The 27187-nt window shown below is 37.6% G+C and overlaps 1 protein-coding gene across 6 annotated transcripts in view; it reads right to left on the bottom strand.

The window, feature by feature from the left end:
* The window catches only part of Rnf13 (ring finger protein 13), a 114733-nt gene that overhangs the window by 21888 nt on the left and 65658 nt on the right, over positions 1–27187 (bottom strand). For 4 of the 6 annotated variants that reach the window (XM_048793946.1, XM_048793947.1, XM_015486900.2 and 1 more), the window contains 3 exons: positions 21618–21705; positions 14600–14690; positions 5704–5809 (listed from right to left, as the gene is read on the bottom strand). In XM_048793946.1, coding sequence (XP_048649903.1) covers positions 5704–5809; positions 14600–14690; positions 21618–21705 — 285 coding nt within the window. Of the gene's footprint in view, positions 1–5703; positions 5810–14599; positions 14691–21607; positions 21706–27187 lie in introns of all 6 variants that reach the window. The other 2 variants (XM_048793950.1, XM_048793949.1) reach the window with 2 other exon arrangements.

Raw genomic sequence — 27187 nt, 5'->3', positions numbered from 1 at the left:
TTTCACACATGATAAGGAATTTGTACCCAGAATATATAAAAAAAACTTTCAATACTCAATTTTTTAAGTCACCCACCTGAAAAAAAAATTGTAATTGCTACTGAACCACAGAAGATACACATATGGCAAATGAGCACTTAAAGAGATCCCCAACATCATTAGTCAACAGGAAAACAAAAACCAGAAATGACAACTCAGTACTACTAACAGGCACACATACCACCCTCTAGCAGGTATGCTAGCAGGATAACCAAACTTTAAAAGACTGACTATGCAAGTGTTGATATAAGGGGGAAAAACTGAACTCATTTGTGTTGTATAAATTATATCTTAATAAAGCTGTTAGAATTCTTTTAAAAATTAAACAAATCCACAAATTTGAACCAATGAACATATAACTCTGCATTCCACTGATATTTTTGTACATGAGTAGTATTTTGAAAATTTAACCACAAAACTATGGTACAAAGCAGGTGTCTGAAAATAACCAAAGAATCTATAATATACAATGTTTTCTGAAGACAATTCAATTGAAGTAGAAAATAACAGGAAAAGAAGACAATAAAATATATGTATTTTAGAAGTTTAGAATTTTACTAAATAATTCAGAGTCCTAGAACAGATCATAACAGATAACTAAGTTTCTCGTGGGGCCTGTATCTTTGGTGTGCTCATTTACCACCTATATTATAAACATGAGAAATAAGACCACATACTATTAGACAGGGGGAGGTGAAGTAATTAACTCTCTGGAGAGAGAAACAACTTTCAACTGAGCCACAGAATTGAGCTGTCCTAAGCACTCAGATGGCCTTGCCAACATCCTGCTCCAGAACTGCAGAACAACCCTGGAGGATCTGAATGAGCACCTGCACCCCAATGAAAGGCTAGTCCCCAAGGAAGAAGGTGGAGCTGAGCAAAGTCTGTCCAATTTACTCTTCCCAGGTTCCACACAGATAGGGGACACTTCCTCTCCCCCAAGACAGAATGGGTAAAAGGGCAGAGGAAGGCTAGAAGTTGCAGTAATTGAGCTCTGTCTCACATGGATGCAAATATCAAGAGAGGTAAGAAAATATAACAATAAACCTTTAAAATTTAAATCAAATGAGAATAAAATATTCCTTATCGAAAGTTATGGGATGCAACTAAAGCTATTATTAAATATAAAGTTATAACACATGCACATTTCTAGTATGAAAGAAAATATTAGTAAGCATTCAGATGAATAGGCTAGAAAATGAATATAACTAAATTAAGTGGAAGAAAGAAGATACTAATGATAAGAGCAGAATTGCAAGACAAAGATAAAAAAGAAAGTAAATAATTTAGAATTTAAGTTCTACTGAAATTTTAGTTGCTTGATATCAGGGATTTTAGGTATTTTGTTCACTACTGAATCGCAGATCCTAGAGCAGTGCCTAATTAAGTTTGGGTAAACACTTAGTGATATCTACCTCTCTGAAAGACTAATAAAACAATAAACTTCTGTCAACACAGTGCCAAGCACAGAGGCTCTGAAACAGAGAACTCATGCCACACAAGGTGGAATCTCTCTTAAAATTATGAGTCTATGAATATTATAAATCATACTGTCCCACTGTATTTAAAAATAATTTCTTAGAAATGCAATTTGATAAGGAGCAGAAAAATATCTGAACATCCATGTAACTATGAAAGGTCACTAAATTTAGATGATTTTATAGGCAACCTTCACCAAAAAGTCAACCGCCACAAAAAAAGATGATCCAAATTATATATTTTAAAAAAACTTTCAGAAAAGAGAATAAAGAGAGCCTTAGTTTTACAGAGCTAGAATAATTCTGATTGTGTATTTTTGTGTTTTTTCGAAATTATGGTGAAATACACATACTGCAGTGTCTTACCCACTTTTGTTGTTCACACTGCTGCTTTACCATCACCACCACCCACCCACACAACTCTCCACCTTGCAAAATGGAACCTCTGCCCATTGTGCGGTAACTCCCCATTCTTTCCTACCCCTGGTGCCCAGTACCTACTGCTTTCTGCTTCTATCAACTAGACCACCTCATACAAGGGGAATCATGCAGTCCTTGTCTTCTTGTGACCCACTAACTAATTAGCATAATGCCTTCAAGTTTCACACACACTACTGCATGTGTCAGAATTCCCGTCCATCGTTGCTAATAGTTCACTGTATCTTTGCACTACATTTTGTTTATCTATTCATCTGTTAACAGACACTTAGGTTGCTTCCACCCTGGCTACTGGCAAAGATGCTGCTATGAACATGGATATACAAATCTATGCTCAAGTCCTTGCTCTCAATTCTTTTTGGATAACATACGCAGAAGTGTAATTGCCAGATCATATGATCATTTTATGTTTAATTTCTGAAGAACTGCTATACCGTTTTCTACAGGTATATGTTCCATCTTACAGTCCCACCAATACTACTCACAGGATTGTTTAAGTTTTGATTGTCTGCCTCCATAAAACTAAAGATTTTTCTTACCTGGATATTCAGATTGCCAATATTATGAAATTTTTGCATCTATGTCCAAATATAAGATTGATCTGTATCAGAAATCTACATAATCCAAAAATATAAAGAAAAACTTAACACAACATAATCAAATAGAATTTATCCTCAGAATATCCAGATGTTTAAATTTTAAAAGCAGATTCACAACAGCCAACAAATGAACAGAGTAAAAGAGAAAAACAATGACCTCGTGATAGAGGAAAGATATATAATCTAATACCTGTTAAATAAGCAAATAAAAATCTGGTTTCTTTATTTTTAATACACTGCTTTTTTTCCTGGTTTTACCAAAATAATATAGCAAAATGTTAAGTAGCAAACATTTATCCATTTCCTCTTCCTGACTTTCCAGGGAAGTCTTCTAATGTCACTATTTCATAATGCTTATTTTAAGTTTTTAGTCTATAATCCTACTTCTACACCTAATTTACCAGTGGCATTTTTGTTTATTGTTTGATTTTCTAATTTTCTATACTTCCTTGCTTTTACATTGAAAACCCAAGAAAATCAGCAAATTACCCAAACAGGAGAATCCAGCAAGTTTGTAAATATAAGACTAATATATAAAAACCAAAGATGTACAATGTTGAAATCTTGGTTTCTCATTACAGCACTCTGGTAAAAGGAATTTTCCTTCTAGGAAAAATTGCTGATTTTAGGACTAGGACAAGAAAAACATAAGATGAGCCCAACACATAGAAGGGAGAAGACTGGAATAGAAGAAGGGAGGAAGTGTGTGGCAGCAGGGACAAGAAAGGGGAGGACCACCATGCTATACAGTGCAGGTGTGAACATATCACAAGAGATTCAACCGCTATACATAACTATCATGTACCAATTAAAAATAAATTAATAAGCCAGGCGCAGTGGCACATGCCTGTAATGCCAGCAACTCAGAAGGCAGACGCAGGAGAATCCTAAGTTCAAATCCAGCCTCAGCAACTTAGCAAAGCCCTGAGGAGCTCAGCGATAAACTATTAAAAAGGCCTGGGGAGTGGCTTGGTGGTTAAGCATTCCTGAGTTCAATCCTTGGTACAAAAAAAAAATTGTTTTTTAATTAATGAAAGTAAGACCAATAGGTCAGGGGAAGGGAGGAGGAGAGGGAAGAGAGCAGCTCTGGGGATTGACATGGAGTAACTTATGTCATGGGCATTCATGATAATGTCAAAGTGAACCCCACTGTCATATATGACTATGATGCACTAATAAAAAAAGGTTGAAAAAACAAAAGGATGGGAGTCAAGTCAAAGGAATATAGAACTCAAACACATTTAACAAGAAAAATAAGGTAGTACTAGATTATAACAAAGCATAAAATAAATATGTCTGGATGCATACTAATATAAATGATGGAATGAATGAACGAATGCTAAAAGGAAAAAAGTCTTCCTTACAGAAGTATGTCAAATAACATATCAGATACTTCCTCCTCCAAGAGGTGGTGCTCAATTCCTGCTCCCACCCTTATAGTAGGCTAGATGTGGTGCCTCATTTCTAAAGAAAGGGAGAGCAGAAGAAAAATATTGACTTTACAATGGAGAAACTTGGCAAATGCTACCTTATCCAACATGAAGGGTCACGTTGTCAGGACTATTACCTGGATATCGTGAACCCACTGACCCAGGGTTAAGATAACACCTTTCACCTCTGTGCTGAGACTCCTTTTGAAAAACTTAACCCAGTCTAATCACAGTCTTCAAAGACAATCAAGTACATGAAAAACAAGGACAAACTGAGAACTGCCAGTCAGAGGACACAGGGAGATGTGACAAACACTGTGTGGAACACCAGGCCGGGTCCTGGAACAGAAGCAGCACATTAGTGAAAACACTGGTGGAATCCAAACAAAGGACGGAGTTGGTTAATAGAAATGTACCAACGTGAGTTTCTTAGTTTTGACAAATAATGTAGAATATCAACAATGAGGGAAGCTAGATGAGCAATGTATAGAATTCTCTTGTTTGAAACTTTCTGTAAACCTAACATTTCAAAATCAAAAGTTAATTTTAAAAACCTAATAATGTTCTTATATCCTAGTAATAACTAATTAGAAATGCAAATTCAAAAATATCTTTTGTAATAAGCAAAAAACCGTTTACGTAATAAGTCTAACAAAAGACAAAAGATTTACAGGAAAAAATAACTAAACTGATGGATGTGAAGGACCTAAATAAATGAAAAAAATACCCCAATATCATAGGGAAATTAGACATTTCAAAGATGGCATTTGATCTCTAACTTAATCTATAACTTCAATATGATAATAAACTCACTGGATGTTAATATAAATATTCTTTATGAAAAATAAGAAAAAATTTAGAAGGGTAGTATTGCTTTATATTTTTGCGAATTTCTTTGACCACGTGGGAAGAGAATACAGAGAGATTCTCGTCTGCTGTCTTCCTGTGCTGTGTCACCCCCTCGGCCTCTCAGAAGTTCCACTGCACACCCAGGGGGATGAGGAGGACAGAGGCAGGGCATCCTGTGCAGCCCCCCGTGGGGGAGGATAGTGTGCAGACCTACTTTTGGAGAAGCAATGTGCCCCCGCTTTCCTCCAGCCTCAGGCTTCCTTTATATTTTAACACAACAGTTCTCAAATGAATGGAAGTGAAGAATCTGATCACGAACACCTGACACCCACTACCTAGCACGTCTTGCTACACTTTACCATGTCTGTTCCTCTATCGCCCCATCGGTATGTCCTACCTTAGTCCTCTTAATTTTTTACAATACATTTCAAAGTAAATTGCAGACAACAGTATACTTCCCCCAGTACTATAGCATATACATCATTACTTAAGCGTTAAGTACGTTTTTTTTTACAGTTCCGTCATTTTCTTTTGAAAATTTACATACAATGAAATGCACAAGCTAAGGATTCGAGTGGGTGGATCCAGACAAATGCCACCCATCTGTGCCACCCAAATCTCTATCAAGACACAGAACATGACCCTCCCCCCTGAAAGTCCCTGACGCTCTCCTCAGCACACCCTCGCCCCATCCCCGCAGGCAGCCGCTGTTCTGATGTCTTCACTGGGTTCTCTCTGTGTTCCAGAACTGTGTACACAGGGGCTCATGTAGTAGGAGTTACTCTTTAGTGTAAGGCTTCTCTCATCCAACGCTATGTGCTTTAGATGTATTCGTACCACATTTTACAATTATTAAGTTAGTTCACTTACCATGAATATGACTATCAAGATGAGACAGATGCCCACTATGATGAGGAAGGGGATTAAATAGTATTCCAGAGGAAGGCTGAATTCTGGAACCAGGATAATGTGGCCCCTGGAAGAAAGCAAAGAACAATCACTGATTATGAGGAAGCACTGTCAAATTATGAGGTTAAACAAAATTAAGTAAGAATATTTTTTAAAAGACACGTAGACATTATAATTTAATCCACTACACACATCTTCTGTTTTCTTCTAGGACTGAACCCAGGGTGCTTTATCACTGGGCTACATCCCCCATCCTTATTATTTTTGAGACATAGTCTCACTGAGTTGCTGACGCTGGCCTCAAATTTGCTATCTCCTGCCTCAGCCTCCCAAGTTGGTGATAGGCGTGTGCCATGGCACCTGGCTACACATCTCATTTTCTCTTTCTTTTTTTTTCATTAATTTTTTTTTTAGTTGTAGATGGACACAATATCTTTATTTATTTTTTATGTGGTGCTGAGGATCGAAGTCAGTGCCTCATACATTAGAGGCTCTACCACTGAGCTACAGTCCATCTCATTTTCTAATAAAGAATTCCCAATAATTTAAGAGATGTTTTTTTATATCTACTTTCCATATTTTTCAAAATAATTTGCCTATATATTTAAAAGAAGGTTCTGGACTGGGTAAATAAAATCAGTCAATCAATGCTTCTATATCTGTCCTGGAGAGATGTTACTTACTCAATCTCATTGCCCACGCAAAAGTAATATTTTATATGTATCATCAGCATAAAAACCAATGGTAGTACCTTAGGAAGTAAGTCAACAAGAACCCCCACCTCAACCAAACTACTGCTTATCACTTCCTTCTGTAGAAAACAGAGACATTACTGCTTCCTCCAGACACATTTCCTTTGCACCTGTTGCCCTGGGTCCCACAGATACCGCCACTGTGCCTGTCATCTGTGAGAAAAGAAATTGACAAGAATCGCCATCTCCACTCTATTCTCCACTACTTAACTGAAAAAAAAAACCATAGAAATGTGTATGCCATGGAAGTGGAAGGTAAGGGCTGCCACGTACCTTACTCCCTTTGGTTATCAACCATGTTAATAGCTATTGTGACATTACTATTAGAAAAATGGGAGTTCATAACCCACTTGAATCAAATGTATGAAATATGATATAAAGAGCTATGTAATGTTTTGAACAACTAATAAAAAAAAAAGAAAAGAAAAACTGACAGGGACCCATGGAATAAAAATTGTGATGAGAATAGTCACACTATTTGTTACATGAGCAATTTTTACATGGCATCTAAACTTTGCATAAAAATCTCTTAGTCTAGGGAAGGGTCTGTGTGATGTGCAGCAATGCGACTAGTAGCTACTGCATGGGTCCACTGGCACCAGGCTAGGATGGTACAAGCAATGCTAATGCACTACTCACTGCTGGGTGTTTTGTTTTGTTTTTTAAGGTAATAAAGCCAGGTACTTATAATACAAGGGTTCAGGGTAAAATAATTCACGGTATAAAGGTAGATAAAAGCAGGTGGATTCCTTCCCCCATGATGGAAGAGGTACTTAGGATTCTACTGTTCTTAAGAAACAAATCATGAAAGCAAACTACTTCCATTTATGCTATTATTTATTACACTTACATTCAAGGAGTTCCATTGAACTTCATCAAAAACAAACAAATACCAAGAATTTTCCTCCAAAATTTAAGCACCTTCCCCAAATTGCCAAGATTGCTTGAATACAAGTGGGGTTTTGTTTTCTTTTTTCCTTTATTTGTTTTTTTAACTTCAGTCACTTTCCACCAGAATGAGAATAACAAAGGATTTCACATGCATTTTTTTTCTTTTTTTTTGGTGGTAGCTTTAATCAGTCAGTGTTAAAGAGGTACAGTGTAGCAGGCCTGAGCTTATCTATTTGATAGTATCTCTTCCAGCAGGAGGCCAGCTCTGTAAATAATGTCCCTGTTCTTGGTACAAACTCTCTGAGACTGCCATGAGCCAATGGTACCACTTCTAAGTACAAAGGGCCTTTCTATGACATGCTAATCCTCTGTAGCCTCCTCACTTCACCCCGCCTACATGCTATAAATTAACATCGCTGGGATTTGGAAACTAGTCTGCTGCCCAGCCTCAATTTAAGTGACTGTAGCTTCTTCATATTTTAGCAGTAGAACACTTACACCTCTTATATTTTTTTTTTCTTCTTTATGTTTTTTACCTCCTAAGACACATGAAGTTTATACAAGATAAATAAACACTGTCCCATAAAACAAGCCCCAGGGTTGCTCAGAAATAAACGAGCTGCTAGGTACGAAATAAACTGAAAGAACAGTCCCAGTGAACGAGAAATCAAACCACTTCAGTAGAGACTTCCTGTGTGCTTGTAACTATAAAAATGAAATCAAATGAAACCTGACATTCTACATACTTTATTAATGCTTGCCTGCTGTATTTCAAGTCATTTTAGTTTGCTGTGAAGGTACATCGTGACGATTTTAAATGGCCAATGATGATAAAGGGGGACTCCTTGAATCGAGAGCTGAGCACACGTGCAGGATACTGCTTTTTTTATCCCTTGAGGATGGCTAATGGTGGCGGTGAGGACACAGGGCAGAGGGCAACAACAGCACGTCCGTGCCCTGGCCCTGTTTGTTTCCTCCTGTACTCAGGTGGCCCACAGTGGAGCCTGCAGAGTCACCCTGTCCTGGTCCCAGACTAATCTGTGTTTGAAAAAGGAGGTATTAAAATAGCTTTAGTAAGTACCTTAGCACCCACCTCCACCCACTCCTGAGGATAGCATACCCCATGAGCTCTGCAGCTGATAGTCATTACTGAAGCGGAGTCCCAGGTGGCCCAGGAAATAAGGCCTTATTTTCCTCTCCATGTGTTCCCAGGTTCATTTCAAACCAGTGCTGCGGCCTAAGCTTCTTAACAGTTATCTCCCCACCGGGCTGTTCACAGGAGGCCTTGCCTTGTCTGTTCTGACACCCAACCCCTGCCACCCAAAACACCAAGCTGCAGTGGATTTACAAGTACAACCCAGCTTAGGGCCTACAGACCAACATTCTAGGTGACAAGCCGTGCTCAGGTCGCACACCACCACTGCCTCAGCTGACTGCCATCTCGAACCTGCTGCCCCTTTCAAACAAAGCTGGCAGCTGCCTCACCCAACATCCTATGTTCCCTACAGTTTAATTTCACCCACATTTACTGAATACTGACGATGACACAGTCTCTATGCCCAGGGATAGGGATGGGACAGAAAAAAAAGCACAGCCTTGAGAAGACAGAAAGCTGAAGGCGGAGGGAAGTGCAAGTTCTTTCCTCCCACGCCACATTTTCAGAAGAGAAAGCGAGTCCATTAAGACTGCATGACCAATATGATTCTGCAACCTGTATACTCAGAAAAATGAGAAATTATATCCCATCTGATTCAAATGTATGATATGTCAAGGTAATTGTACTGTCATGTGTAACTAATTAAAACAAATTAAAAAAAAAAAGACTGACTTTCTGAGAGCCACCAAGTGACCCCCCATATCCTACAACTATGAACAATGACACTCCTTCCCCACCTGCAACTCTGAAAACTGTATACCACCTAGTTATTTACCTTTGTAGGTACAAATTTACAAAATGCTTGTAGAATTAAAGTTTTAAAAGACCAAAGTACACAAAGGATACCAGTTTGCAAAAAGGTTCCCTATGAATAAATAAGTATTAATGTCATCAATGCGTTTTCTTATCAGATTGGCAGTTAACTAAAAAGACCAATAACTATCTTTTGGGGAGGGCCATGTGACAGTTGTTACAGTGAAATTTTCAACAATTTATCCTTAGTAATGTGCAGGTACTTTTGCTAAAGAAGCAGCATGTACAACTACACATAATGTATGGTCAAAAATCTCCCAGCACTCTGTTTAGTGCACGTTATTTACTTGTAGAAGGAACACCTATGAAGAATTTACTACATACTAGATATTCTTCAAAGAATTTAAATGCTGTATATATAAATTCTATTATTGTTGTTCCCATGTTTAAAGAGGAGGGAAGCTAAGGCCCAGAGATGATAAATTTTTGTTGAAGGCAACAGGTTAAGAAGTGATGGAAGTCAGGATGATAAGCCAGGCTTATCTCGTGGCTTTACAGGGTAAGTGAATTAATATTGATCTGAATAAAGGACTATTGGGCTGCTGTGGTTTTTTTAGCATAGTATTTATTTTTCAGTTATAGGTGTCCACCTATAACAATATCGTTATTTTATTTTATGTGGGGCTAAGGATAAACCTAGTGCTTCAGGCATGCTAGGTGAGTGATTTACCTCTGGACCTCAAACCCAGTCCTGGACTGCTGTTTTTTAACAGTAGTTAAAAGACTGGAAAACTGCTAAAAAGAATAAAATGCAACACAACAGGAACTGATACATGCTTTCTTAATATGATAAAAAGAATCTTAAAGAATAAACAAGAATTCTCACAAAAGTGAGACACAAGAGGAAGATGGCCACTATCTCCACTATTATTTATGTGATGCTGAAGTTATTACCAAGGCAATTGGATAAGAGAGAACAATTAGAAGTATAAAAATTACAAAGCAAAAGATAAGACTATTTCTATTTGTAATGGGAAACTTCACAACAATAAGAGAATCCAGTCCAATTGCATATAATTATATCAACACATAAAAAGAGCTTTCATACGTACAAATAAAAAAACAAGTGGCAGATGTAAACAAAGAGAAGACCCTACTTATGATAGCAAACAATACAATACCTAGCCATAAATTTCACAAGGAATGTGTTTCTCACATAGATTTTGGACTTAAAAAAAAAAAAAAAAAACCACCAAAAACAAACTCAAGATTACTAATTGAATAAATAGAAGGAAAGATATATCACATCCTTGAAAAAGGAAACTTAGCATCCTAAAAATGTCAATTTTCCCTAAATTAATTTATAAGTATAGTAATAATGATAAAAATATCAGTTTTTTCTAGACCTAGAAAAGTTGGTTACTAAATTTCTTTGGGAGAAATTAGAACCTCCACATTTGGCTGGTGGGGTTATAAAATGGTGCAGGCCCTTTGGAAAAGAGTCTAGCAATTGCCCAAAACATCAGACATAAAGTTACTATGTAAACAGCAATTCCACTCTAAATATACACCCAAGAGAAATGGAAACACACATACATGTAAAAACTTATATGTAAATGCTCACATTATTCATAATAGCCAAAATATTTTGGAAACAAGCTAAATGTCCATCAACTAATAAATATAATGTGGCATATCCATATAAGGGAATATCATTCAGAAACAAACAAACAAAAAAAGAAATAAAATACCAATTCATACAATGAAATGATGAACCTTGAAAACATCATGCTAAGTGATTACATTTTTAAAAACCAACTCATAAATAAAATGAAAATGTCAAAACACAAAAAATTTTGTGAAGCATATCACAAATTTCTAACATACTTAAACAAAGAAAATGACCAACAACCTAACAGGGAAAAAAATGGGTTAAAGAGTTAATAGAAAATGCAAATAGCTAAGCATAAGAAAAATATGCTTGAATTTGTTCGTAATAAGAGAAATACACATTAACACTACAGCAAGATGCCATAACTCTCCTATCAGATTAGCAAAAATTCAAAAATCTGACAACAAAATTTGTTGGTGAGGCTGTGGGAAAGCAGGTACTATCACACATTAACTGACACAACCCTTGTGAAAGGAATTAAGACAATAGCCAGGAAAGAGTATATACATTTAACCTCTGAACTGCAACACCACTTACAGGAATCTATTCCAGAAGTATACCGACAAAAACACTAAAGGACTTCTCTACAAGATTACTCACTAAAGCACCAGTACAACAACAAAAGATGTGAACAATTCAAATGTCCAACAGCAGGGGACTGGTTAAGTGAACCAACATAATCAAAGAATAGAGTTCTATGCAGCTGTAAGAAGGTGTGACGAGTATATGTCTACTCTGGTATGATCTCCTGGGTACACTGTTAAGCCAAAAGCAGGAAGAGGAGTTCAGTTCATCACTCAGAGCTTAAGATAAGGGAGAAAAGGTATATAATTTGCCTATGATTCTTTAATTTAGTGAATTAAATAATAAATGATCTTTTTGAAAAAAAATGTTACTATTATAAGGCAAGGATCAGATCAAGATGGACAAGAATAGAATACAACCTGGACTTATTTGAATATACTTTATTTTTATTGTTTTGACTTTATACTTAACAATAAAAAATCGTGATTAGCAAGAGGAGGAACACTCTCCATACTCTGAAAGGAATGAATCAAACAGACTTGTATTTCCAATTGTAAACAACAACATAGAGAAGAGTATTCCACGTCTTTACAGCAAATAATTTAACTTTAATATCTACTATGATATACTCTAAGCAGGGGAAGAATTGCTTTTAAAAATGTTGGCAATAAACTGGGCACAAAGGTGCACGCCTATAATCCCAGCAGCCTGGGAGGAATTAGGCAGGAGGATCGAGAGTTCAAAGCCATCCTCAGCAAAAGCAAGGCCCTAAGCAACTCAGTGAGACCGTGTCTCTGAATAAAGTACAAAATAGGGCTGGGGATGTGGCTCAGTGGTCAAGTGCTCTTCAGTTCAATCCCTGGTACCCACACCCAAAAAAATGTTGGCAATAGTACTGATACTATTTTCCTGACTCTGTCTATATTGTGTAATTAAAACTAATAATAATTATTATGTTTGTGTCTTTAAACTTAGAAAAATAAAACAGATTTAAAATAAATGAAGTAAATTTTGAAGTCCTAAATTTAAATTAGAAGCAATAGTATCCCTTCAGGATTTATTGTATCTTTTAGAAACACATATATTCAGCACTGCAAAAAAGTACATCAATACATATAATTACATCTATGTATTAAATATTAAATATATTAATATATTTTCCCCTAGCTTTGTTACGGGAAAACAAGAGAATGGATAAAAGGTTAGAAACACAGGTGGACAGACAGTTGGAAAGGGCACACAGATATGTACAAGTCTAAAAAGCATTAAAATATAATATTTGCTTACGTTCAATACCCTGTGTTTATCTAGATGTTTATTTAGATGTTTGCAATTTTCTAGTCAACTTGCAATGAACTGACAGGAAAAGATAAATCCACTGCAGTTACATTAACTTGTTCAATTACAGGTGTTGCCTCAAGTCCTATTTGGAATATTAAACTTTTAAAAATCCAAAAATTTTCCAATCCCTCAATATATTCCCTCCAAGAGATGGGATAAAAGGTCTTGTGGACTTGTCTCAACATAAAAAGAATATCAACTAAATAAAGTACAAATATTATGTATTGTATGGTTCCATTTTATGAGCACATTATCATTAATTACCATGAGTAATCAAACAAAGGAAAACTAAAAGCTTGTAATAGCTGTTGTTGAACAGCATCATGGGGAACTTTATTTCAAATATTTTCCACTTCTGAAGTTTTGCAGATTTTACCAGCATGTATGTATTACTTTTTAATGTAAAAGGTATGATTTTATAATCAGAAACAAAAAGACTCTTTAAGATACATGTGATGGCTAATCTGCATTTTCAACTTGATTGGATTAAGATATGCTGGAGATTAAGAGGCTTCTGGTGGTCTCAATGAGGGTGTTCCTAGGAATGAACTGGAGACCCTTCCTAAGTGTGGACATAACCATGCAATAGGTTGAGGCTTGGATGGAATACAAGTTGGAAGAATAAGGAAGCAGCAGCAGATGCAAGCTCTGTTCTTCTTGAGCAGGTTCTTGATTGCTGCTGTCATTGCCTAAGAACATCAGACACCAGCTCCTTCACTCTTCCAAAGAAGACTCTCCCAGTGACTCTCCAGGAAGATTCCGGGCCTTCAGGCCTGCACTGGGGTGGCATCAAGGATACCTGATGTTCTGAGGCTCCAGCTTCTTGGACTGAGTAGCTACTTGTTCCCCCAGCTCTGCAGCTCACAAATGGCCACCTTAGAACCATCCAGCTTCTGGTGATGTAAGCCAATCTATCCCCTTTTATAATCATATAACATACATACATACATGTTAGAGTCTGTAAACAAGTCAAAATAACACCTGGCATTTAGCCAGGGGAATGTTAGAGTTCGTAAACAAGTCTGGATGGTGCCTGGCAAAATGCCAGAGGGAGTGGTTTGAGAAGTAACAAAAGCGAGCCATTAAGTGTAGAGATTCCTGATTGGTTGACTGATGTATCTAGTTTATGCTAATTAGATAAGCTCTGTGGAATGTATAAATACTGCTCCTGTCCTGCAATAAAAGGCTCCTTCTCCTGCTGTATCAAGTACACAAGTTATTCGTTACCCCCGGGTTATTTTGCCCAGCCAGCCGGGCTGCGGCACATACATACATACATACAAACATACACACACACACACACACACACATACATATATCTTGTTAGCAACATTGGTGCCAACATTACCAACTCTCTAGCATAAATATACTTTAATATATAATCATACACAGAAGAAACAGTACAATTCAGTCTTAAAATCATGACTTAAAGAGAGAAAATTCAGCCAACAGAGTTCATACTAAAACATAATCTTGATTATAATGAACATTATATAATTCCACCCTAAATAAGGAAGAATTTAGCCAGGTGCGGTGGCACAGTCTATAATCCCAGAGACTTGGGAGGTTGGGGAAGGAGGATTGCAAGTTCAAGGCCAGCCTGTCACAAAATAAATAAAGCGCTGGGGGTGTAGCTCAGTGGTGAAGTATCCCAGGTTCAATCACCAGCACCAGGAAAAATACACAGAGAAAGAGAGAGAAGAAAAAGAAGGAGGAGAAGAATTTTAAGTTTTATGATTATAATTATTTTTGATATTCACTACTTACCCTTTTTCATATGTGAATTCATCTTTCAGGGAACTGGCTGATGATTCACCAATAAATACAGATGGAATGTCAATTTTCTTTAACACATCAACTGTATATAAGAACAATAAAATGATTGGTAAAAACCCATTCTTAGTACACAATCAACTTAACTTTCCTCATAATAGCAGCAAATGAAACTGGAAACAATTATAACCAACTTAACTGTCTATGTTTGATTTTCCACTCTGTAAATTTCCCCTCATTATCCAAGTGGTTTAGAAATATGGTACATTTACAATTAAAAAACAAGTATTTTGCTTCCTCACTTAATTCTATTAATAGCCCCAGAAGACTGACACATAATTTTTTTGGGGGGAGGGGCATATCTGGGATTGAACTCAGGGGCTCTCCACCACTGAGCCACATCCTCAGCCCTATTCTGTATTTTATTTAGAGACAGGGTCTCACTGAGTTGCTTAGCGCCTCACTTTGAATTCATGATCCTCCTGCCTCAGCCTGCCAAGCTGCTGGGAGACACAATGTTTTATCTTTAATATTTCTATTTGATTTATTCCACTTTAGATATAACTCGAACTGATAGAGAAGAAACATGAGGAAGAAATAATTTAATTCCTAAGTAAAGAAGAGAAAAGTCTTCTTTTACATACCCATTTCCAGGAGAGGTACAAGGTGAGAGTAGGAATGCTCCACCACAGCCCCCAGCACCATACACCCTGGCGGTTCAGAGCCAAAGGCTGGCAGGCTGGACACAGAGTGAGGGATGCAAGGGCTGGGTGAGCCTCTACTTCCTCCTAAGCCGGGAGTTCACAGTAAATCTCTGTTTAGACTGGAATCTCAAGACATTTGATTCTTACAACTATGTTCAAAACCAAAACCAAATGCCACCAAAAAAAAAGAATTTTGTCCAAAATTACCCATTACTCAGGAACAGAAAGAAAAACAATCTTACTGTTAACAACAGAAGAGACTGACTATTATTAGCTGTGAGTTAATTTAATGGACTTGGCCTTAGAGAAAGGCCATTTGTTTTCTTTTGCTATTCATTTTCAAAATAACTTTCTTCTAATTTTAAAAAACAATGCATATTCATTATCCACTTAAAAAGTGTGGGAGAAAACAAGAAAAACACAACTACAACACTTCCCTCTTTGGTGCATATTTTACCAGAAGTAACCAACAGTTCTGAGTTATGACAATAACATTTAATTATTTAACCACAACTAAGGTACAGAACGATCATCAGCTCCCCAAATTCCCTCAGCCCTTTTTATAGTCAATTCTTTCCCCTGACTTCAGCAACCACTGACCTGTTTGTGTGTGTGTGTATGTGTGTATGTGTATGTGTGTGTGTGTGTGTGTGTGTGCTCATTATAAATTTTTAAAATCCTGGTATCCATCAGAGTACTTTTTTCACTTCCCTATTATTTTACTCACACATACATGTTCACTCCCACACACTCTTACCCTCCCCCACACACATACACACATACACATACACACACACACACAAGCACATCAAGCATGTAATTCCAAGGAAGGCAGGAATCCAATGGCTATCAAGGAATACTTAACCACTATTTTTATATCAACAGAACGAATAAATTGCTTTATTAATGGTATAAAAAATAGAAAAAAGTAAGAGCTTTCTTCCCACTCAGTGATACTCGTCAGATAACCTGTCATTATGTGAACATGCACCTACCTCATGGTTTTAAATAGCAGCAGAGGTACTATCCCAGGACCATCTATATTTTAGGAAAATATTTTCTATCTTGCTAGGAAATTTTTCTCTATCATATATCATTTATAAAGGTATACAATTCCAAGTTTTAATTGTCAAGTAAAATAAATTTTACTCTACCATGTATCAGTTCAAAATTTATTTTATTTGACAATTAAAACTTGGAATTATGTACCTTTATAAATGTTTTGTTCTTTCATGAAGATACTCTGACAAACTCAAATAGAAACTTTGGGTTTGTAAGTATCAACCTATAATGACTGAAAATAACACAACTTCTGAATTATGTTATCTAAAGAGATGTAGAGACTGTCATGTTAGGAGAAGACAAAGATGAAGAAAGAGAAAAGCGCCTTGGAGACCATAGCATTATTTATTCATTGATTTATTGAACACAGAAAATGTTCTAGTTCATCAAAAAAAAAATTTAAAAATCACTGAATATTTTTCATACATAAAACAACTCTGTGAAACACATACTGCCAAAAGTGCTATCATATCATAGATCAACTGTAACCTGAACGGCCAGCTCCAACCCCTCCAGACTCCTGTATCTAGCTGTCTGTCTGGTGTCTCCACCTGATCAACTAACAGGTGTCTCAGACAGAGCCCTGAGTGTCCCTTTTCCCTCAGTCACCTCTGTAAATGGCATGGCCTGTGTTTCTCAGGCTATCCTTGACCCTTCCCTGTCCTTGGCTCCAGACATCAAATTCTGTCAACTTCAAAACAGACCCAGAATTCTCCTGCTTCTCACAGTCTGACTGCCAGACACCTGCACTCTTCACCCGGCTGCTGCACGGGCTACCTCAAGGCTCTGCCTCTTGTGCTCCTGCCACCTGTCACTTCCAGTCTACTCTCCACAGCACAGCCAAAGCAATCCTTCTAAGTATGTTTAAACTCTGTTTAAAACCTACTGAGGGGCTGGGGATGTGGCTCAAGCGGTAGCGCACTCGCCTGGCATACATGGGGCGCTGGGTTCGATCCTCAGCACAACATTAAAATAAAATAAAGATGTTATGTCCACCGAAAACTAAAAAAATGAATATTAAAAAATTCTCTCTTTCTCTCTCTCTTAAAAAAAAAAAAAACAAAAAAACAAACAAAAAAAAAAAACAACCTACTGAGCATTGAGCATGACTACAAGTTTCAGCATGACACAGCCTCTGGTTCCCATGTCACTGAAGGCCTCCGTCCCCCTTTCCCACTCTGCCACTGGAACGCCTTGGGAAGCTCCAAGCATGTCTTGTTTCAGAGCCTTGCACAGGGGGCTCCCTCTTCCTAGAACACCCCTTAGAGATCTATAGGATGCAACCTCCCACTTTAGACTTATGCTCAAATCTCAGTGTCTTGTAAGAAGCCTCTGACACCCTATCTAAAATACCCACCCTTCCTTCTCCCTGCCACTCACATCCCCTTACCTGAGAGATTTTTCTTCACAGAACTTATTACTTCTTGACATAATAGCACTTCTATTTCATCACAATTTCATTTCTTCTATCCCACTCTAGAATGCAATGATAATGATAACTAAACAAGCACTAGATGATGACTAAACCAGGTAACCGCACAGCAGATCAACAAGGTAACTATCATCACCATCCCCACTTCACAAATGAGAAAACCGAGACACAGAGATGTGGGATAATGTGTACACAAATACTAGGTCACAGAGCCATAGGTGGCTAAGCTGGATTCAACCCTGGCAGGCAGTTTCCCAAAGTACTCGTAACATCCGCACTCTGCTGCCTCAATGAAAGGTACAAAGCAGGGCCTTGTACCTTTTGCTGCAGTTATAGTACGTAAAACAGTGCTTGATGCAAAGCAAACTATCAAAAAATATTTGCGGAAGGAAGAAAGCAAGATAAAAAGGAGAAAGAGCAAACCTAGAGCTACTGATAACCTGCCCTGGTTGCACAGCTGGGAACCCACATAGCCTGCACTTGGACAGCTCCTCCTGGCTCCTCCCTCTCCACCACAGCCTGGGTTCTCTGCACACCTTCTCTCGCATGGTCTCCACAATCCAGGTCAGACAGAACTATGAGGATCTGCACTTTTACAGATGGCAGTAATGGGTTCAGGAAGGCTGAGTGACTTTCCCAAGGGCACAGGCTGTCCAGCTACTGACTCCCCTGGAACAAATCCACATCCTGGTCCTGAAGTTGGTGTTCTTCCCATACATGCTGCCTCCTGAAGATAAAGAATGCTACCAGCTCATTGACTCAACCCATTTACATGTGGATGATATAAAAGTGAGTGTATTTTTTGCATGATATGTGGCAAAATGAGCTTTTACTAAAAACTTCCTTTTGTTTCCAGACATTAGAATCTTAACTCAGAAAAACACCAATACTCCTTGTAGGTAGGGACTAAGTCCTGAAAAGGAGTACAGTCGGGTTCCTTCTAATACATCCATGCTTTCTTTCCTCTACCAAGAAACAGCAAAGTTGAAAATGGTAAAGATCTTCACAACACTTGTCTTTGGATATACGAAATGTTTAAACACCCCCCCCACACACACACACACATACAAACATAGAGAGAGTGAACAAAAAAAAATCACAAAAAAGCAACCCAGGCAACAAAGAACCAAAATCCAGAGCAATTTTTGAAATACATTAGTTTGAAATAAATTAATTGGAACATTTCCATGGCAACAGCAGGATGATATAGTTACCTGCTACTTTTAATATTTAGCACATCCTCCTTAGGAAATGACGATTGTAACCAAAAGGTTTTATGGTATTACAAACACAAAACAGTTTCTAAAGGGAACTGACACTTGCAGCTTGCACAATTTTTATTGAATATACGCCGAAAGAGCAAACAGGCCACAAATAATCAGTTGTTCAACCTAGAAAATATTGAGCCCTTGAGAAGATCTAGAGGGCTAACAAAAGCTGGGCTCAGGCCTTTAGCAAATACACAAAGAGTAGGTAACATGCTTAGAGTTATACAGCTAATTTGAGCGAAGCTGGAATTTGAATCTGGCCAGAATATGTGTGTCACTTTTCCATAATGTACATAGATGGCAAAGTTACTGACCTATGATGTATCAACTGAGATGATATTTTTAAGGGAGGCGTCTAAAGGAGTGTGTCAAGTCTGCAGTACATTCTGTACAGTGAAGGAAACTCAACAGAGTGAAGATACAACCTACAGAATGGGAGAAAATATTTGCAAACTATACAACTGACAAATAGTTGATATCCCAAATATATAAAGAATATCAAAAATTTAACAACAAAATACATCCTAATTGTGAAAAATGGGCAATAGATCTAAATGCACATTTTTCAAAAGAAGACATAAAAATGGCCAACTCACACACGAAAAAGGCTCAACATGACTAATTACTGGGGAAAGGCAAATCAAAGTCACCCTAGTAAAAGATATCAACTCACCCTAGTAAGAGAGGCAAACACCAAACAAACTAAAGACAGCCAGTGCTGGCGAAGATGTGGAGAACAGGCACCTTGCACACTGCTGGAGGGAATGTACATTAGCACTGTCACTGTGGAAAACAGCATGGAGCTTCCTCGAAAAGTTAAGACAGGACTACCATCTGACCCAGCAGTCCCACTACTGGGCATCGGCCCAAAGGAAAAGAAATCGGCACCTTGAAGAGACATCTGCACGCCACGTTCACTGCAGCTCTATTTGCAATAGGTACAACCTAAGCATCCATCAACTGAGGAATGGACAACATGGCACAAATGAAACCCTACCGTTTGTGGCAACACGGATGGAAGTGGAGTCACTGTGCTAAGTGACGTAACCCAGGCACAGACGGATGGTATCCCATGATCCCACTCACACATGCAATCCACAAAGTTCATCTCAGAACAGCTGGGCTATCAGAGAATGGGACAGTGTATGGGGAAAATGTGATCAAAGTACTGAGTTACTCAGGAGCAAGAAGCTCTGTGGTGCTCTTGTACAGAAAGGTGGCTGATTTTGAAACTTTTCACTACAAAGAATGAATAAATGTTTGAGAAGACAAATGTTTAACCCATTAAACATATGCAACATACCTGTATTGGACATTACAAGGTATTCAATTGATATATACAAATTTTATGGTTTTGTGTATCAGTTAAAATAAATTTTACTTAGTAGAATCTGCAGTAGCAACAGTAGTCATTTGATAAGTAAACTCCCTTCATCTAGTAAGTCCTGTAACACAGTGGTTATTGATCTGTTCCTAAACGCTAGAAAAGCTTAGGATTCTTCATTTATTCTACAATCATAAAGATTAATTACCTAGAAGATTAAAATGATAATTTAAAATATAAAGAAATCAACTAAGGAGCTCATTAAATTTTAGATATTATAATTTTACCTCACCATGTTAGGGGTAAGAAAGACAATGACCAATGACACAACCAAAAAAGCACTACATAAGAGATAAAAAGATGTGTGGGTCAAAAGAATATAAAATATGTACTGCTGAGAACACGGTTATTTAGAATCCTAAGTATGTTCTGATGCACCACTAGGTCATGGCTTTGTGGCCACACTTTGCTCCAAGTTCTACTTTATACAGACAAATTGATGGAATTTAGTAGCAAGAGATATGAGAGCTATGTACTGAAAAAGGGGAAACAAAGATCTTCTAATCATGAATGTTGGCAGTGACATCTTAGTAGCAATTAGGTTTTGATAAAACCTACAGTGTTCTGTTTTACAGAAACTACACTAAGTGAAGCCTGCAGCTTAAAAATCACCATCTGAATAAAGCCATTGTAACTAAGTTGGCTCATTTTCCCTATAAGCCAAGGTCCACCAAGACTAAGAAAAGATATTCCCATTTCAAATGAAAAACATAAACATACAATGTAAAGTCAAGAATGACAACTAATAAGAAAGTACATTTATGGGGCTCTGAACTTCCACCAAATTAGGAGATACTTATAGTATCTGTGTATTCTAAAATTTAATGTTGTGAATCTACAAATAAATCACAAAAAATTTCCTATAGCATTCTTAACTGAGCATTTTAATCTCTATTTAAGGCTTCAGTTTTCCTTCAGTTTTCAACAAAACACCAATAGATTAAAAACTCAGGCTTAAAAAAAATTTAACACACTCAGACAAGAACAAGTAAATTCCACTTCTATTGTGAATAAGATTATCTGAAGAGGGCTAGAACTGGGAATTATGATAGAGAAGAAACTTTGATGTTTAAACAAAAAATTAGAGAAGGAAAATCCAGTTACTTTTTAGCTTTGAATGCTCTGTCAAACAGGAGAGAAGAAAAGTGATACCTGTACTTACTGTCGTTGGATCCCATGCTAATGAGGTCATCAGAATCAACATTGTGGACTATCGCTGCTTTGTATCCTGCTCTTTGTGCATTTAACACCTGCAAGTCAGAAAACACTGGTGTGATGAGGTGGAATGTCCCTCAACTTCAATAAATATTAATAAATCTCTATTATATATCTAGAATTAAATTATATACACGTGTAGGAATAAATCTCAGGTGTTCTTGAAGATAACAGATGCTACAATTGATATCCAAGGACTTCTTAAGGTATATTCCTGATGGTTGTAAGTGAAATCAGAAGCAAATAAAGGATAGGGATACAAGCTCAATTGCTAAATGGATCTGAAGCAGTAAACATGTAGTTCTGAAACAGAGACTGATGCTAGGGCTTAGGTATCATCAGACTGTGGGCTTTCAAATCCTGTCTCCTCCACTTATTAGTAGAATAAAGTCAGGGAAATTATGTTTGATTTTTTTTTTTTTTAATCTTCAGTTTACTAATCTTTAAGACTGGAATGGGGCTGGGGATGTGGCTCAAGTGGTACCACGCTTGCCTGGCATGCGTGGGTCACTGGATTCGATCCTTAGTACCACATAAAAATAAAATAAAGATGTTGTGTCCACCGAAAACTAAAAATAAATATTAAAAAATTTTCTCTCTCTCTCTCACTCTCTCTCTTTAGAAAAAAAAAAAGAAAAAAATTGGAATGGCAATGTCTTTTTCATTCATAAAATAATACTTTAAAAATGCTTAATTACTACCACGCCTAACACACAGAAATGAGTCAAATAAAATCAATTTCTTACCATTAGCTTAATCATCAACAATATTACTTCAAATTCCTTTTGAAAGCTTTGAAAAATTAACATTACCTCCAGTCTTAAGTTACTTACTGCTTCTATATAGCTATTAAATCTTTCTTAAAGCTATCTTCCAAAATAGTAACCTTTGCCCCTTAAGAATATCACTGCAGAATCTCCTCCTCCTNGCCATGGCTCCTTCTCTCTTCCTTCTCCCCTCCCCTCCTCCTCCTCCTCCTCCTTTGGATAAAGTATCCAAACATACTGTTACATTTCACTTGTAAAACAATAATCTGTTACAAATAAAAATGAATCCACAGCTAAACTACTTATTGTATGACCCTTAGGCTAGTGGTAAAAAATAAGGATCAGATCATTATGTCCATATTGGTTAAATAAACACACAAAAACACAAATGTATATATCTTAAGTACTTGAAATGCTTTTGGAGATTTTTTGAATACATGTTTTAAAACATAGTTGTATATAAAACTAGAACAAAACCATAAACACTTATGTATAATATAATAACTTAATGTATAGTTATTAAACACTTAATAGGAACTCTTGAAATATATCACTTTAAATGGTTGTTACATAGTAATGTGTCTCTCAAAATGTTTTCTGTGTACTTGTGTTTTTAAGAAACAGGCAAATTAATTTTTAAAAAGAACTTCCATGTCTAATATTAGTTTCACTTTAGTTATCAACATTAAAATTATTCAAAATTCTATTACGATTGAATAAAAACAAAATCTAAATCAAGTTCCAAGGAGTCAAGTTCCCAAGAGTAATAGGATGTGTCATTATTCTGACAGACCTGGGTTCTGAAGCGTAGGCAAGAAATGAGGTCCTATCCTCAGGCCCGCAGGCAAGCGGACTTCACAGAGGTAAAACTCTCTCCTGCAGTACCCTTGCCTTCTCTGGAACGACCCCACTAATGCAAGTTGGATTTTTGAAAGAGAGCAGTGTGGACAAATCAGAATAATTTTATCCTATTCCTGAAAATAACTGAATCTCTAGGAAATATTAATATCTCACGAAATTAATATTTCGCTCAGCTTTACAGCCTCCACAGCACCTAAGAAGTAGCCTACAGAGGAGGAACTCACTATATAAATACCAGTTGAATAAGTCAATGAATAAATTTTTTGTTCAAATTGACAGCTCACAATATAACATCACAAACCTAAGTGATAAAATTGGACATAAAGAGATCTTTAAAAACTAAAATAATTAGTTTGTTGATGCAGGACTTACTCCTGTTAGGAATAACAGCCAGAAATAAAGAAGACAATAAAACTGTCACAAGGAGTGTTGTATAGTCATGCAAGAGAATGTCAATAATCAAGAGCATAAGTTCACTATTTTCTGCAGATAAGTGCATGTTTTTTTAGGTGGATTTTATTATTCAATTCAAATTGATAAAATGTCACTCCCCATAGCCTCTTCAATACCACATTCTAAAAAGAGAAAATAAAATCTCTGTTACAGATATTCTAATTGTTAACCCCTATTTACCATATATATTAACTTTACCATAGCAGTGAAGACTTCACTTAGCTTTTACTTGTGCCTGGTTGGGGTTCCTATGAGCTTTTCTGATGTTTTAATGCCCGTTTTAACAATTTCCAAAAATCTAACCATGTAATTGAGGAGAAATGTTTCTTCCCACATTCAAAAGGGCCTTTTGCCACAGATACAATTTGAGAAATAATTAGAACAATATTAAAAGCTGAAGTTTTAAATCTCCTTTTAGAGCTAACACATATAATAACTGAAATCACACAATTTAACTTTCTTTCCTCTGCCGAAGTACATACATGAGAGCAAAGGTGTACCATGTAAAGACACAGTGTGTGGTCTCAGGAACGACAGTAAAGAGCAACCCTGCAGTGCAATTCTGGAGTGTCCGCTGAGTGTCCATACCAAGCAGGCAGAGCGTGTGCCAGGCAGAGCACAGGACCAGGCCAGCAGACGGTGCGCTCTAGTTTCTAAGGGTTTGCTCAGACTTCTGTCTCTGCTTGGAGCAGCCTTTGTCTTCTGGATGCCTATCAGGCCTTCAGGACCGGCACTTCTATGAAGCCGCTGTCCCATTCCATGTGCACATGCTGTGTCACCCACATTCATGGTCCCCCCACCCAGGAGTACTTATGCTGTTTTCAAGACCTCACACAGGGTCATGCATTGTATTTATGTATACCTGTACCATCCCCTATCCAAAACAGGTCTGCAGAAGGTCCTGCATCTCCTGTAGAGGTCAGAGTATGAAGTCTCTGGTGAGAAGAGACAAAGCATCATCAATTCTGTAGGATGCTTTCTCACTCCCAAATTATCAAGATCCACCAGGGCGCGAGAATGGATGCCTAACATGCTGCATGTGTGACCAAGTCTCACCACAAGGTTCTTAAAACTATGCCAAGCAACCAAGGAGGAATGTCCCCTCTCACTCCAAAATGTAACTGTTTACATAAATACAATATAAAATCATATCACTAACGGAAAGAATTTTGTAAGCTTTAAATGTGAACTCCAAAATAATAGAAGCATGTTCCAAAAATTTAACAAGCATGATTTTCCCAAGGTTTTTGTTGTTGTTGTTATTGATTTTTTAAAATAAAGAAATAAAACTAAATCAAGGAACACATTAACATATGGACCAACAGGCTTATGAATACAAACAAGGAAAATATATTCATGTTTAGGAACTATAAACTCATGTGTCACTCAAATTAAATTACGTTTTCAACTAAGGAGCAGCTGGTATTTTTAAGAACACATGAAGCAGAAGTAAAACCTAAATCATTCAGTAATCATGTGCAAGGATTCGAATTCATAAAATGCAACCTCAAACACATGGTGTCAGATGGAAGCAAAGAGCTCAAAGATTCATGAATAAAAAGCATGCAGGGTGAACAAAAACCTAAGTCCAGAAGAGCCATCAAAACTGCACTAGAAAGCTCTCTGAACTGTACTGCCAATCTGCCTTTTAAAAGAGACTGATCAGAGTTATTAGTTCAAACTGCAGTAAATTCACTGAATATTTTACATTTAATCAACAAATTAGATACAAATAAATTTTGAGGACCAGGTGGCCCCTAACCAAGAGCTTGACAGAAATAAGGGACTGTTGGCTTGTTATTACAAATAGCTAATATGTCAGAAGATAGCAGATTGCCAAAGGAAGAGTTGTCAATAAGACAGGTTCTAAAATAAAACCTGGAAATGTCATAAGAGTTCCTTTTATCTTTCGTTTGGACAAATTAATACTATTGACTCTAGTAGAAACATCTTATAAAAAAGAAAGAAATGACTGTGCTGTCACAATGATCATGAGCAGAGATCTTTTCAGGACACACAGGAATGAGGAGTTGGGGAAACCACTGACAGAACATATATACAGGCTCCAGAACAACTACCACAGGAGACCTGTATTTACTTACTATCTCCAGTATTCAACACAAGCCTACAAGGCAGTCTTTTCTGTATTTTAGAAACAAGGACAGACAGGTAAACAGAGCTACCCCGAGGTCACACAGAGCTCAGATCTGAAGTACAGGTGGTTTGTTTTGGATCTTGAATGTACTTCTAAGGTCCACGTTTGAAGGCTCTGATTTAGCTTGGCTGTATTAGTCATCTTTTCGTCACTGTGACCACAATATCCAACAAGAACAACTCAGAAGAGTGCATAGTCAGACAACTCCACTGCAGAAACATCACAGCAGAAGGGCATGGCGGAGGAGAGCTGCTCAGCTCATGGTAGCTGAGAAGCAGAGGAAGAGAAAAGATAAGCCCTTCCAGAGCTTGCACCCAGAGAACTACTTCCTCCAAATAGAACCCACCTCCTCACAGTGTATTTACCTGTTAATGAATTAATCCATCAAATGGATCAACCCACTGATGAGGTCAGAGTCCTCAGGATCCAATCACTGCCTAAAAGCCCCACCTCTGAACCATGCTGCATTGGGGACCATTCTTTCAACACACAAGCTTGGGAATGGGGGTGGGGGGGACATTCCAGGTCCAACCATATATTGGCACTACTAGAAGAAAGCCTAAGGGCTGGGGCCTAAGAAGAGTTCTCAGGTCATTGGGGTAGGAGGTGTGCCCTCACAGAGAACGGTGGGTCTCTTTGTCCTCCTCTGCTCCCAGCCCCTGTGAGGGGAGCAGCTTGCTCTACCATGTGCTCCCACTACCCTCCACCTCCCCATCACAGGACCAAAGGTGGTGGGTCCAAGACGCTATGGCCACTCCCTGAAATCAGTGTTACTGTTGCTAATGAAGTGACACAGAACAAAGGGACAGACTGGGAAGTTCCTTGAAGGCCACTCAGAAACTAGACTTGGGGCTTTCTCAAGGGAGACCTTTGAGCAAGGGGCTGAGGTGGCTAGAATGATGTTGCTGGATACTCTGGTGGTGCTCAGCCTGCGGGAAGAAGAGGCTGAACCTGTGGGAACAGGTGCGATAGGTGGGGTGACAGTGATGTGTGAAGAGTACCTATATAGCCAACTGCTGACCCGGGGCTCAAGGATGCCCATGGCCAAAGAGGAAAGCCAGAAAGAGCTTGTTTGGACAGGGAGGCACCAGAGACTAGCTGTAAACACACTCAATTTGAGTTTCCTGGGCAGAAAACTAAGAATGATCGGGATGTGAGAAAAAAATGTAGAGATATTCAGCAAAGTCATTCATTTATTCACTCAATAAATACTTAGAATGAATCTACTACCAGTTGATGAAAACAAAAAGTTATAAAACACAGTCCATTCACATTTTCACC

This window comes from Marmota marmota, unplaced genomic scaffold (genome assembly GCF_001458135.2).
Source record: "Marmota marmota marmota unplaced genomic scaffold, marMar, whole genome shotgun sequence".
Taxonomy (NCBI): Eukaryota; Metazoa; Chordata; class Mammalia; order Rodentia; family Sciuridae; genus Marmota; species Marmota marmota.
Note: the sequence above shows the minus strand (reverse complement) of the source record. Positions and strands in the feature narration are given on the sequence as shown.